The sequence below is a fragment of the Pituophis catenifer genome, unplaced genomic scaffold (assembly GCF_029215685.1).
Source record: "Pituophis catenifer annectens isolate HBS135680 unplaced genomic scaffold, rPitCat1.0.hap2 SCAF_3, whole genome shotgun sequence".
Classification (NCBI taxonomy): Eukaryota; Metazoa; Chordata; class Lepidosauria; order Squamata; family Colubridae; genus Pituophis; species Pituophis catenifer.
In genome coordinates, this window is record NW_027256883.1 from 146,396,473 (window position 1) to 146,410,246 (window position 13,774).

The following is a 13,774-nucleotide window of genomic DNA, read 5'->3' on the forward strand; positions in this document are numbered from 1 at the left end:
TTTTAGATGGCTTAGCCTAAGACCCTGAAGTCATTGAGAGAAAGAATGCTGAGTTATACTGTGGGATATCCAAATATAAACTGATAAATTATTGGCTCATAATACACCAGACCTAATTGTGATTGAAAAGAAGAAAGTGTGGATAATTGATGTCAATTATCTAGGGGCATCACTAGGGGATAGCTGGAATAGAAGACAAATAATTGGAGAAGATCACAAAATATAAAGATCTGAAAATTAAAATCAAAAGATTATAGCATAACCAGTGGCCCCAATTGTTATCGGCATGCCGGATGCCATACTAGAAAATCTTGAACAACAGTTAGAAAATTATGCATTGACAAAATTTCCATCTGTCAATTGCAAAAGGACATACTGCTTGAATCCACACATTTACTATGCTGGTACATTATGACATAATTTCCCAATGTTGTATATATATATATATAAAGTATATTGTCATTGTATGTATATACACAGTACACCCATACAACGAAATTCACATAACACCCAGAGACCAAGCCCAACACACATGACAATTCCCAGACACACTCTCACCCACCAAAAATTCCCCACTCCTAAACCACCTAAGCATCCACACAGCAGACCAAGTAATGCTGCCCAACAGTATATATAACAATAATAACAATCCTAGAATATTTAAAGGTTTGTTGGCTTATAATATGTATAGTTTCATTTCAAAATAATGTATTATTAACATAATATAGCCAAGGTTTTCTTTTATAAATACCATTTTAAGCCAAGCTTCATAAAACAAACATTCTGTTTTCCATCTAATTTATTTGAATTATTATTACTTAATTCCCCCCCCCCCGTCCAAAAGCTTTCTATTACAAAACACTAATTAATATCTAACCATGATTAGGTACCGTATATATATGCTTTAAGGTGCTAGCCTAGAAAGAAGGAGACTGTGAGTTCAAGTCCTGCCTTAAACATGAAAGCTGGCCAGGTGACTTTGGGTCAGTCACCTCTCTACCAGCCCAACCCACCTCAAAGGTTGTTGTTCTGGGGAAAATAGGAAAAGGAAGGAGTATTAGGTATGTTCACCGCCTTGAGTTATTTATCAAAATAATAAAGGCAGGATACAAAAATCTAATAAATAAATATGAACATATATTAGAAACATGTAAGAACCATCCATGGTTGCTGCAGTGGCTATTGGCACACTGGGTGCCATACCAGAAAACCTTGAACAGAACTTAGAAAATCTGTTCATTGACAAAAATCCACTTGCCAATTACAAAGAGCTACACCACTTAGATTGTACTTCGTGTAAAAGTGAAGAGTTAGTCATCCTATCTGGAGCACCAATGGTGAAATTACATTGAAATAAGTAACACGTGAAGAATATCAAACAGGCATTGGTGTATTTTAAAGACAAAACAAAACTGTTGCGGTTTCAACATTATTGTAACCAACCCACTTGAAGCTTTAAGCCAATATTCACATTCTTACCGAAACTGCTTTTCCGCCTTCCTGGGTATATTCTGGTTTGCTATTGTAGGATGGATCATGAGGATGAGGGCTGGGTGGCTGGAATGGATTTTGTTTTTTGTAGAAAAAGGGTTAAAGTGTTTGGTGGTTTGACTTAAAAAAAAATACATGAAACTACATGGAGTAAGCAAGCTGAAAATGCACTTTCTGAAGGAATTATTTGCCAAATTAATGTTGCTATCAGCAGACTATTTTGGAACATAGAGTACCGCTCTATTCAGCAGACGTTAAGCATTTTAAGGGAATTCAGCTGACAGCTATCATGATTTTAAGATACCATCTCATGGTCTATTAACAGAACATTAGATTGCTATGTATTTCAAAACCACACCTTCCTCCTCTCTTTTTTTTCATCAGTCAATAGCCTTTTCAATTTTGTATTTCAATGTAGTATATCTTTTCCAATAAAACTGGACAGATCAATCTTAGGAATAATTTAATTAAGCAATCATTGAACTATATAAAAGGGATGAGATCCTAAATTCATCCTGTTTTTCTGTAAGAGAAGAGGTCAATAGTATTTTGGTGTTCAGTAAGTTTTGAATAGTTGTAGGAAAGAAGGTATTTTCTTAAGACTAGAAACTGTAGTCATGGATTGTATTGGGTTGTTACTCCAAGATGGGATAGAAACTATAAAAATTGAAAATTTGTTTTGTAATAATGGAGATGCCACATCCAGAAATTTGCAATTAATCCTTGAGTTTACAAAATAAACAGCTCTTCTTAGATTTAGGATTATTTACAATATCAAACTTTGAAACTAGGAACAAAATTGGGAACTTTTGGGATGGGAAATCCACTGATGGGAAATCCGCTGACTGGAATATAGTCCCAATCATTTTAGTCAGAGTAAACGTGTCCCACAAAGCAAGAAAATTTCTTATACCATTTTAAGAGACATTTAACATATTTTAGAAACTATAGAATAGAAATCCCAAAGGTGCTTTTTCAAGAGGCAACTGAACTTTCTGGTTTTTCTTTGAAGATGTTTCACTTTTCATCCAAGAAGCTTCTTCAGAGCTGACAGGATAGTGGGGAATGGTGTCAGAGCTGAAGAAGCTTCTTGGATGAGAAGCGAAATGTCATCACAGAAAAATCAGAAAGTCCAGTTGCGTCTTGAAAAAGCATCTTTGGGACAACCATGACCTGGATGACTGAGAATCTCCATAGTCACATAGAAAAGCAAGTAATGTCATTTGAAAGAATGCAAAATTATTAGATAAAAATAATCTTCAGTTTCAGACTTCAGCAGTACTGAAACCCAGAAAAAGAACTAGGTGTCACTGTCACAGACAGTGAATACATTAACCAGGGGTGGGCAAATGTGGCTCTTTTATAACTTGTGGACTTCAACTCCCAGAATTCCTGAGACAGCTGTCTCAGGAATTCTGGGAGTTGAAGTTCACAGGTTGTAAAAGAGCCACATTTGCCCACCTCTGCACTAGACTAACGGTAGTAATGATGAAGCCAAAGACTGAAGACAGAAGGCAAACTTATAAGAAAGTTGCCTGCTTGATAAGCTCCCTTTCTCGTTTTAAAGTTTTCAGAAATATGATTTTGCTTGAAAATGGAAAGATAGGAGGAACGGAAAACTACACAAGCACATTATCAGTATGGCTGAGTCAATGCTGGTCTATGACTTTAAGGAAGATTTGATTTGATTTAAACTCTATGAGCCAAATTCGAAGTTGTGTGGAAAAAAACATGCTTGGCTGTTAAAAATAATCCACTAACCAAGATTGCAAAAAGTGGGAAGGAAAAATAGATCAAGACAGCGAGTAATGGCAGGGAAGACTTACTCATTCCCTCTTTATTTCCACAATATAAATTGCTTGTCTCCCAAAGTTGCTAGTAAGATACGGCAAGGGCAAAACACAGATTTTAGGATATTTGTAGGATGATAACAAAGGCAAAGGACAACACATCTGTCATGACATCATCATGCAAATGATCTGGCTTCTGTATTTGCTTCAAACACTGAGATCCAAGAACACAATTATTTCATCTGTGTGACAAAGTCATGGTGGACATGCTATATGCAAAACCTATGGGCTCCACTTTCAGAATGATGTAGGCAATCTGGGATGTGTTTAAAAAAGAAAGGACTGTATTTTGTTGCCTCCATGTCTAATAGCAGCTCCAGGAAAGCTACCAACTCTTTCTTGTGCTTAGATCAGTGGTAGTTAAACTGGGGATAATTACCCAAATTGACAATTTGGCATATCCTGGAACAATGGAACAATTCATAATGGCTTATTTGTGAATTGAGGATCTGGATTGAGACAACTATTACTGAGATGCTTGTGTAAAACAATAAACCCTTTTTTTTCTGTGGGAGTAATGACTCCAACTGGTGCAGAATGTGGTTGCATGGACAGTAAATGTTGCCAGATATTTGGCACATGTAACACTACTTCCGTGTGAGCTGCACTGCTTACACTTACTGATGTGTTTCCAGGTGCAATTCAAGGTACTGTTGGATTACCTTTAAAGCCTTACATGGCTAGGACTGGGATAGCTGAGGGATCACCTTTTTCAAGAGTTTCTGCCTGTCCAATCAGGTTGAGCAGAATGGTCATTCTGCACAACGCATTCTGCACCAGTTGGAGTCATTACACCCACAGAAAAAAGGCTCTATTATGAATTGTTCCATTGTTCCCAGGATATGCCAAATTATAACTTTGGGTAATTATCCCCAGTTTAACCACCACTGATCTAAGAATGTCAGCTGGCAGGACCAGAACAGTGACCCTTGTTCTATGGAACATTTTTCTTTCAGAGATCAGAATGGTTCAAACCATGTTAGCTTTTCATAATACTTTAAACTTCTGGCTATGTACTGGGCCACTGACTGTGTCAAGGGTCCCATTTCCTGGCTATGTTGCTAAGTAGCCATGTAAAGAATAGAATAGAATAGAATAGTATAGAATAGAATAGAATAGAGTAGAGTAGAGTAGAGTAGAGTAGAGTAGAGTAGAGTAGAGTAGAATAGAATAGAACAGAACAGAACAGAACAGAACAGAACAGAACAGAACAGAACAGAACAGAACAGAATAGAATAGAATTTTTTATTGGCTAAGTGTGATTGGACACACAAGGAATTTGTCTTGGTGCATACATGGCAATATACTTGGTACACTGAGAGCGGGAGCGTACCAAGTATATTGCTCCTATGCATATTTCATTGGACGGGTTTAGTATTTTTATTGGTTTGACTGTTTTTATTGCTTTATTGTTGCCCAGATTTGTTGACTGAGATCAATGGCCATAAAAATTTGATTGAATGATTGATTGATTGATTGATTGATTGATTGAATGAATGAATGATTGAATTAAGTTAGCCAAGACTGGGAAAAGGTGTAATTTGTCAAGCAGTTCAAGAACCACTAGTTTAAATTATCAGTACAGACTAGACTGCACTACGAATGGGACTTGAGGAATGAATCAGCTTGCAAGTTAGGAAAGTCTATGTCTTTTTTTCCTTCTTCTTCTGCTGAACAGAGCTTTGACCAAACTGTTATACATAAGTGTTCCAGGTGTGGTCTACTTTTGTTTAAAAAGAAAAAGGGAAAAAATTAAATGCAATGAGCGGACATAAGGGGGATGCAGGATGATGTGTAGATGCCAGCTTTTTTCAACCTACGATTGCAACTACAAGCATTTCTACCCAATTCAGTTCTTTGGAAATCACTGCTATTGGGCTGAAAAGGAATTATGTTAAGGAGGGAGGATTAAGGATCTTGGGTCAGATGTTCAAAAAGTTAGGCCAGCAAAAATTGTATTAGGACCTTTCCAGAAGACAAAGCTCACTCTCAACTAACAGCAGTACTAAGAAGTGTAACTGTGAGGAAGCAGAAGATGCCTTACTTCACAGAAGACACTTTTTAAAAAAAGTATCTGGAAGGCATATTACTTCTATATTAATAAAACCTTCCGAACTAAGAACTCAATTAAAAGAAACAATTTTTATAATAGATGATTACTTTTAAAAAGGAAATGAAAATATTCTTTATGTTTATCACTTCTTAAAAAGGATAAACATATGGAATTCTGTATTTCTGTATTGTGTAAGGGATTACACAAACTTTTTTAAAGAAAGAATGGAAGAAACTTTCTATCAGGAATCATAAAAGAATAGGTTGAGTCTGCTGGTCATTAATGATGAGACAGATTTTATATGATTCAGTCCACAATTCAACCAATACAGCTTTCCCCGCCAAACAAGAAGGACATGCCAGCTAGGAGAACTCACATTCACCAGTGACTTAAATATGCTGGGAAAATGCTTTTTTCTGGACATCAATTGGACTTCATGAAACCAGCTCATAACCCATGTACTCAAAGTCCATTCACTGTTCAGAAAAGTATCATCTGGAAAGGCCCTTAGGATTCATAATTTCTAGATCTTCATTCTTTTTTTTAATAACATTTTTTATTAGATTATAGAATAAAATACAAAAATATGAAAGCAAATAATAGGAAATTTCTGGGTCTTCATTCTGTTTGTGAAGATCTATTGAGCATACTCAACAATTACCCCCATTTTTTTCTCACCAGATCAATATGAGGAAGTCTTCTGAAATCAGGAATCAATATAAAACAAAGTTAAATTTGTATCTGAGCCCAACATTCTTTATTGCAAACATAAAGTCTAATAGCCGACGTAAGTTTCTTTCTAAAATTAGTTCTAGTATGTATGAAAATCCTAAGACCATAAATGAAAGCAACAATAATTTAAGAGCAGCCCTTCTTTCTTATTTCTATTTTCTCCGGTTGAAGAAACTGATTTTACAATTTTAAATCTTGATATAATATTTTAAACTTTTTGAAATTTGTAGAGGAGGTAAAGGGTTTAGGCTGGATTCAAGTAAAATCAGAATATATTGAAATTTATTTTCTAAATTTAAAATATAGAATATTCTATATTAACTATAGAATATAGTTAATATATTCAAAGTATTAAAATAGAAATAGGGAAGAAGATTTAAGAACGCTTCAGGCATATTTTCTATTGAATACACCTAATTGAAAATAAAGGCTAATTTCAGAAAGATATATCTTTAAAACTTACAGTTCCATCTCGGTCTGGTGATCCTCTGTAATAAAATTAAAATAGGTTCTATTACTATAAGGAATCAAAAAATCTACATTAATTTAATAATCACCACTGCTGAATAAAATAGTTGCACTGAAAATGACTTTACTTCTTAAAATCATATTTTTGCTTCAAGTGTTTCTAATGAAATAGTACTATAATAAAGAATAAAGCAACAAACATACCCCCCAAAATAAAATTATTAAGGTGCACTGCTGCCTCTGTACATAAATCTCATATCATAAATAGGATTTTTCCTTACTGCCTCCTTAACCTACATTCCTCCCATTTTTAATTGGCAAAAATTATACCAACATCAATTCTGCCTCCCTCTTTTCCCAGTGGACTTCAGCTTCCAGATTCCCCTATCAGCATGGCTACAACTGAGGATTCTGAGTTGAAATCTGCAAATGTGGAAAATGTCAACACCGGGGAAAGCTGTTCTATGCAGACATATGCTTTCCTCCACACACATCAGTGGTGGGTTTCTACCAGTTTGCCCCAGTTTGGGCGAACTGGTAGCGGCTGCGGCAGTGGGAGGCTCCTCCCAGACGTCATTACGAATGCTCTGCACATGTACAGAACTTTCTGCGCATGCGCAGAAGTACCTGTTGTGGTCCGCCAGCAGCCTGCGGAACTGGCAGCGGAGTCGGATAGTGATGAGGCTGAGGAAGAACATGGGCCAGTTCTGGAGACTGGGGAAGGCCCAGATGAGGCCTCTGCATTGGAGGCAGAGAGGGGGCCAGGGCCATCTGGGAGTGATGTGCGGACTCCGGAGCCTCCAGAGGCTGACAGTAGAGAGGCAGAGCAACAGGAGAGCCTGTTCCTAGTGCACGTATGAGAAGAGCTGCCAGAAGGCAAGAATAGCTAAAGCAAAGAGGATGACTCAGGAGTAGGGCCAAGAGATGATTGGCCCCTCCCATAAGGCTTAAAAGACCAGCAATGGTTCTTGGGCTCTTTGTCGGAAAACAATGTTGATAGACTTGTTCTTGTCTTGCTGCACTTATCTCTTATCGGCATCTTCTGCTTCTGAACTTTTGCCAAGAGAAGCCTTTGGCAGTTTGCCTAATTATACCAAGGTTGGTGATTAGACTGAAGAATTTGTGTTATGAAGAATTTGTTTTGATTTAGTTTGGACTACACTGAGAATGAGTTAATTTTCAGCTGTTCTAATCAAATCTGTTTGTTTTGGAACTGCTTGCATCTAATATTGCCTACTTGGGCCTGGGTCACAACAGTGCCATGCACGAGCTCACAGTTCCGAACCGGTAGCGAAGGTAAGTGAAACCCACTACTGGCACACATTTGCATATATATGGAGGACTATGCAATTGCATGACCCCAGAGATGGATACTCATGAGTGGTGAGGTAGCATGAAAGTAGTTTACTTATTTATACAAAATGTGGTGTTTCACAGGACTCAGCAACATTCACACAACATTCAAGTGAAAAGGCCCATACATTAATAACCACCTTAATTGCTGTAGCAATAAAATAGAGCTACCAATGCAAAATTTCTACAAATTTCTGTTTCCTAGAATGCTTGGAAAAAGTTTTTCTCAATAAAAATAATTATTTTTGTCCACCTCTCTCTATAATTATTTCAGAATTGATGCTGGAGCATCACTGAAAAGACATAAAATAATCAACAATGGAATCATATAAGGTGCTTGTTGATGTCTTGTTAATTCATCTGTTTCTAAGCTAGCTCATTAAAAATTAGACACTTCTATTTCCACTTTATTTGGTGATTCCAGAGTGCTTAGAAAAGGTCCTTTTAAATTATTCAGAATAATGCTAGCATTTAGCTTGATGTACCTACAAGGCTAGATGTCATTCATTATAAGTTCTTCCTTTTAACATTTCTGTTATTGGATTGCTGTGACTGAATTTCAGCACAGTTATGAAGTTATGAGTGTGATTGTCAGACAAACATCTGGATAATTGACAACACAAGTTGACTCATGTTTACATCTCCTATTCAGATGTGTTCCTTTCATGTATAGTCCATATTTCCTTTTAATATAATTCAACCTAATCCAATTTGTTTCCTTGGCAGGATGTGATGTTATGTTGTGAGCAGGATTCCCAGGAGGGATGGAGTGTATTCCAGAGGAATAAGAGCCAGCTCAGTTCAGATGGTTTCTGTGAGAGAAAGAGTGTGAAGACAGTTGCTCCTTAATAGTTCTCAGATTATATCCTTGATGTAGATAGTAGGGTGCTTCAGTTTGGCAAGATTCTGTCTATAGGTGTGGAAAAATAAAGAAATCTTCCTGGAAATCTACCACGTGTCTTTCTTGATTTTGGGAGCCTGACAGAGATATGTTAGATTACAATTTCAACAATTCTCAGTGAACGTGGCCACTGTTGGGGAATATATCAGCTAAAGGACTTTTCTTCATGGCTATATCAATATACATCCTTCCAGTCCTTGAAAAAGTATATCACAGCATAATTTGCACTGCCCTGAAATCTGAACCCTAATCTGTCTCATTAAAGCTTGTAAATTGATATATCTTGACAGGCTTACTATAAGACACTGAAGGACAATGATTGGTCAATTCAATTGGTGTTGTTTTTCAGTCTAGTTAGTGTTATCAGCCATCAGGAAAGAGCATTAACTAATGCTCTCCTTTAAGTGTGACAGGCAGGCATGAGCAAATATGTGCAGTTATCAGGATGGAAACCTTGGCCATTTTTCAGATTGTGTCAATGACAGATAATTGGTGCAGAGACACTTGAGCTGTTGCTGAACATAGATCTATCATCTTCTGGAAAACTGGTTGACCTACTGTATGTCCAAAAATGGTCCAGCGTCTGACAAGTTGGTGGGACAGAGAACAGTTTATATTCTGACTATATATATATATATATATATATATATATATATATATATATATATGTATGCATATTCTTTCTAGCCAGGTTTTACCTACGTAAACTGAGTTGTTCTACAGCCCTGGTTCTGTGAAATCTCATTCACAAGTTTCTGGGCCTTTTTTCTGCTGACAAACTGCAACTCTGTGTTGCTCTCTGGGAGACTCAGATAGCTATTTCTGCCTATTAAGGCGTCATCAGTGAGCCACACCCACTTCTCAGATATCCTCCCTGTAAAGGTACAATGTGTCTTTTTTCCTTTTTCGTAGGCTTTTATGTGCATATTCTTTCTAGCCAGGTTTTACCTACGTAAACTAAGTTGTTCTACAGCCCTGGTTCTGTGAAATCTCATTCACAAGTTTCTGGGCCTTTTTTCTGCTGACAAACTGCAACTCTGTGTTGCTCTCTGGGAGACTCAGATAGCTATTTCTGCCTATTAAGGCGTCATCAGTGAGCCACATCCACTTCTCAGATATCCTCCCTGTAAAGGTACATCTGATATAAAGATATCTGAGAAGTGGGTGTGGCTCACTGATGACGCCTTAATAGGCAGAAATAGCTATCTGAGTCTCGCAGAGAGCAACACAGAGTTGCAGTTTGTCAGCAGAAAAAAGGCCCAGAAACTTGTGAATGAGATTTCACAGAACCAGGGCTGTAGAACAACTTAGTTTACGTAGGTAAAACCTGGCTAGAAAGAATATGCACATAAAAGCCTACGAAAAAGGAAAAAAGACACACACACACACTCAATTTTTTTTTTTTTAATTTGATTTATATGCCGCCCTTCTCCGAAGACTCAGGGCGGCTTACAATGTGCTCAGCAATTCACTACAAACATTCATTTAGATAATTTCCACTGAAAGCCCTAGGTTACAATCTGTTTTAGTGATGCAGCTAGTCCACCCCAACTGTTTTATGGGTCTCCCTAATCTGATGGTAAGAAACAGCCTGTGTGCTAACACCAACTGGACATTTGATTTCTTAGCTGATTTGCCTCCTTTTTTATACACATACAAACACATACATGTTTTCTATCTTTAATCTACTGCCTCATATATTCAATAGGCAAAAAATCTAGGAGTTTCAATGCACTCAATGGGGCTCCCCCTAGTCATTTTAAGTGGATTTTATGAATAGCTGAAAGCATCTTCCTCTAGCATGTTATTAAGGAATTTAGTCAAACCAAGTCTGTGGTAGAGTTTTACCTCTTATGCGAAACTTGGCTTCACATTTTGGGTAGGACATAACAGAACTTTCCAGAACCATTGAAAACAATACTGTAGGTAATAAGCAAGAAGAATCCCAAATAAAAGGGTTATAAATAAAAGGGTTATTTCCGCCTTTGGTTTATTCCAGCATTAACCTTTGCATATACTTAACAAAGTAGAATAGAGATGGAAAGTGGGACATTGAGTGGTATTTCCTCTATTCTGCACATTTAAACAATTTAGTGGGTGGAGGTGATGCATCCAACAGATTTGATAAACAACTCCATAAATCTAATCTACAGAAATTATTTTATTTTACACATTATTCAAAAACATGATTTAAAACATGTCAAATAAACATAATTAAAGGAGAGGTAGTAGCAGTAATCACAGTACTCCAAAAGATTGGTGCAGGATGATCAAAAGCATTTTCACATATGTCAAAAATGGGAAAAATCTTGTGGATTTCCTTGATCTCTCTACTTTCCTTTTTTTTTTTTTTTTAGCTTTTCTGGTATTTGCTATGAACCTTCTCAGGGGGAAAAAAAGGTGTAGGTGTGGAAAAATGTCTTCGAGAAACAGAAAGCAGCAACATACTTAAAATATTTTTTCCCTTACACATCATCCAGGAACTGTTAAGTACCACACCATGAAAACAGTTTCATTTTTAAAAACTCTTGTAAACTAACAATAGAATTCTGTGATATAACTGAAAATCCAAGACAATTTTTTTTTTTTTTTTAATTTGATTTATATGCCGCCCTTCTCCGGAGACTCAGGGCGGCTTACAGTGCGTTAAGCAATAGCCTTCATACTTTTGTATATTTTATACAAAGTCAGCTTATTGCCCCCACAAACTGGGTCCTCATTTAACCTACCTTAGAAAGGATGGAAGGCTGAGTCAACCTTGAGCCTGGTAAGAATCGAACCTGCAGAAATTGCAGGCAGCTGTGTTAATAACAGGGTGCATTAAACCACTGTAGTACCAAGGCTCTTTAGACAATTCTTCACGGACATCAGAAAAGCTTTCTTTTTTGAGAATTTGGCCTCTATCTTCGGTATGTCTCTATATTCACAGTGTTGAATGACTTCAATCAAACTTGCAAGCTTCATCTCTTTGGCAATTTAGATAAAATATAGTCATCCTATCAGGGAACCAGATAAATGAGCAACTGTGCTTTCATTGTTTATGTAAAACAGCCTCATTCATGAAACAGCTCTACTTACAGTATGTATTTGTGTATTTGTCTACAATTCATATTTATAGGCCACCCAGCCAACTAAAAAATTATTTTGAATGACAATTAAAAATAAATTCAGAATCACAAAAAGGGAAATGTGGTGTATTAAATAAACAGATGAGAACAGCACCAACTAAAATAACTAAAATAATCCATGGCATAATAAAATTGCCATCAAGGGACATACTCCCAACTCAGGACCTTGGCTCAGTGTTGAAGGCACCAAGCTAGAAAGCAGGAGACCACAATTTCAAGTCCTGCCTTAGGCATGAAAGCCAGCTGGAGTTCTTTGGGCCAGTCACTCTCTCTCAGCCCAACCCACCTGACAGGATTGTTGTGGGGAAAATACTGTAAGAGAAGGAAGGTATGTTAGATATGCTCACTGCCTTGAGTTTTATTTATTTATATTTATTTATTTGTATCCTCAAGGGTTCTTTGTAAAAATGATAAAGGCAGGGTACAAGTACATATATACATACTGTTCCAGAGGCCAGGAACCATGAAAGGGAAGGCATACCATTTAGATCTCATTAGAGGGCACTGTTTTAAGGGTGGGACTGGATTCAATCTAACTCTCTCTATCTTACTCTTCAGACTGTTAATTCACAGTACATACTTACGTGGAATCGGTATCCTTTTCTTTCTTCCGTATTCCAAAGGCTTTCCTTGTACGCTTTTTCAATCCTGTGGAGACAGGAGAAAAAAATAATGGACTACATCAGATAGCTTTAAATTGCGCTAAGTAATGCAGTAGATCAGTGGTCCCCAACTTTTGGGGCACCAGGCACTTGTTCTGTGGAGAGAGGTTTTTCCATGGACTGGAGGAGGCGTGATTTCACATGCTGACTGCATCCCGCGGATGGGGCTTCGCTTGTTTGCGCGGCCCGATTTTTGGCATCCCACTGCCCAGTGCCAATCCACAGGTCGGGGGTTGGAGACCCTTGCAGATAGCTTAGTGGGCAATCTGATTCAACATACTTAGAAGTTAAATCTTACTGAAGCATATAGAGAGTTGTGTTTTAAAAATAAACAGTATTGTCATATAATAAATAAAGAATTATAGAGGATTTTATATTACATAGCTCAATTAAAGCATAGAATGTAGAAGGCTTTTTTCACACAAAAGGAATTCTGATATGATTTACTATTGAGTTTTACTGGCTTAATAGACAATTACAAGTGAATGATGGTTCTGTCTAGGACTAAATTATAAATGGCAAATTCCCTCAGCAGAGTAAATAAAACTAAATATTTTAGTTTTATTTTTATAAATAAAAATTTATAACTTTATAAAAGCTTTATAACGAAAAACTTTATTTTAGTTTTATTTACTCTGCTGAGGGAATTTGCCATTTATAAAAAAAAACATCAAAAATGTATCTATAGATATATTTTTGATGTTTTTTTTACAAGCTGTTTAGAAAATGCTATTTTTTTTTAATTTGATTTATATGCCGCCCTTCTCCGGAGACTCAGGGCGGCTTACAATGAGCTAAGCAATAGCCTTCATCCTTTTGTATATTTTATACAAAGTCAGCTTATTGCCCCCACAACTGGGTCCTCAATTTACCTACCTTAGAAAGGATGGAAGGCTGAGTCAACCTTGAGCCTGGCGAGATATGAACCTGCAGTAATTGCAGGCAGCTGGTCTTAATAACAGGGTGCTTTAGACCATTGTACTACCAAGGCTATTTTGGTATTCCTGTCATACTTTTCTACGTTAATAAATTCACACGCGCACACACACACACACACACATATTATAAAAGCAAACAGTTTTGATTGACATTTCTTATATTTATTAAATTACATTATATTACCAAGTACATTACTT

General features: G+C 36.8%; 1 protein-coding gene across 1 annotated transcript in view; it reads right to left on the bottom strand.

Annotated features, from left to right (window-relative positions):
• Positions 1-13,774, bottom strand: part of SGIP1 (SH3GL interacting endocytic adaptor 1) — a 125,002-nt gene that overhangs the window by 69,878 nt on the left and 41,350 nt on the right. The window contains exons 2-4 of the mRNA XM_070939480.1: positions 12,561-12,624; positions 6,590-6,614; positions 1,480-1,557 (exon numbers count right to left, since the gene is read on the bottom strand). Coding sequence (XP_070795581.1) covers positions 1,480-1,557; positions 6,590-6,614; positions 12,561-12,624 — 167 coding nt within the window. The remainder of the gene's footprint in view (positions 1-1,479; positions 1,558-6,589; positions 6,615-12,560; positions 12,625-13,774) is intronic.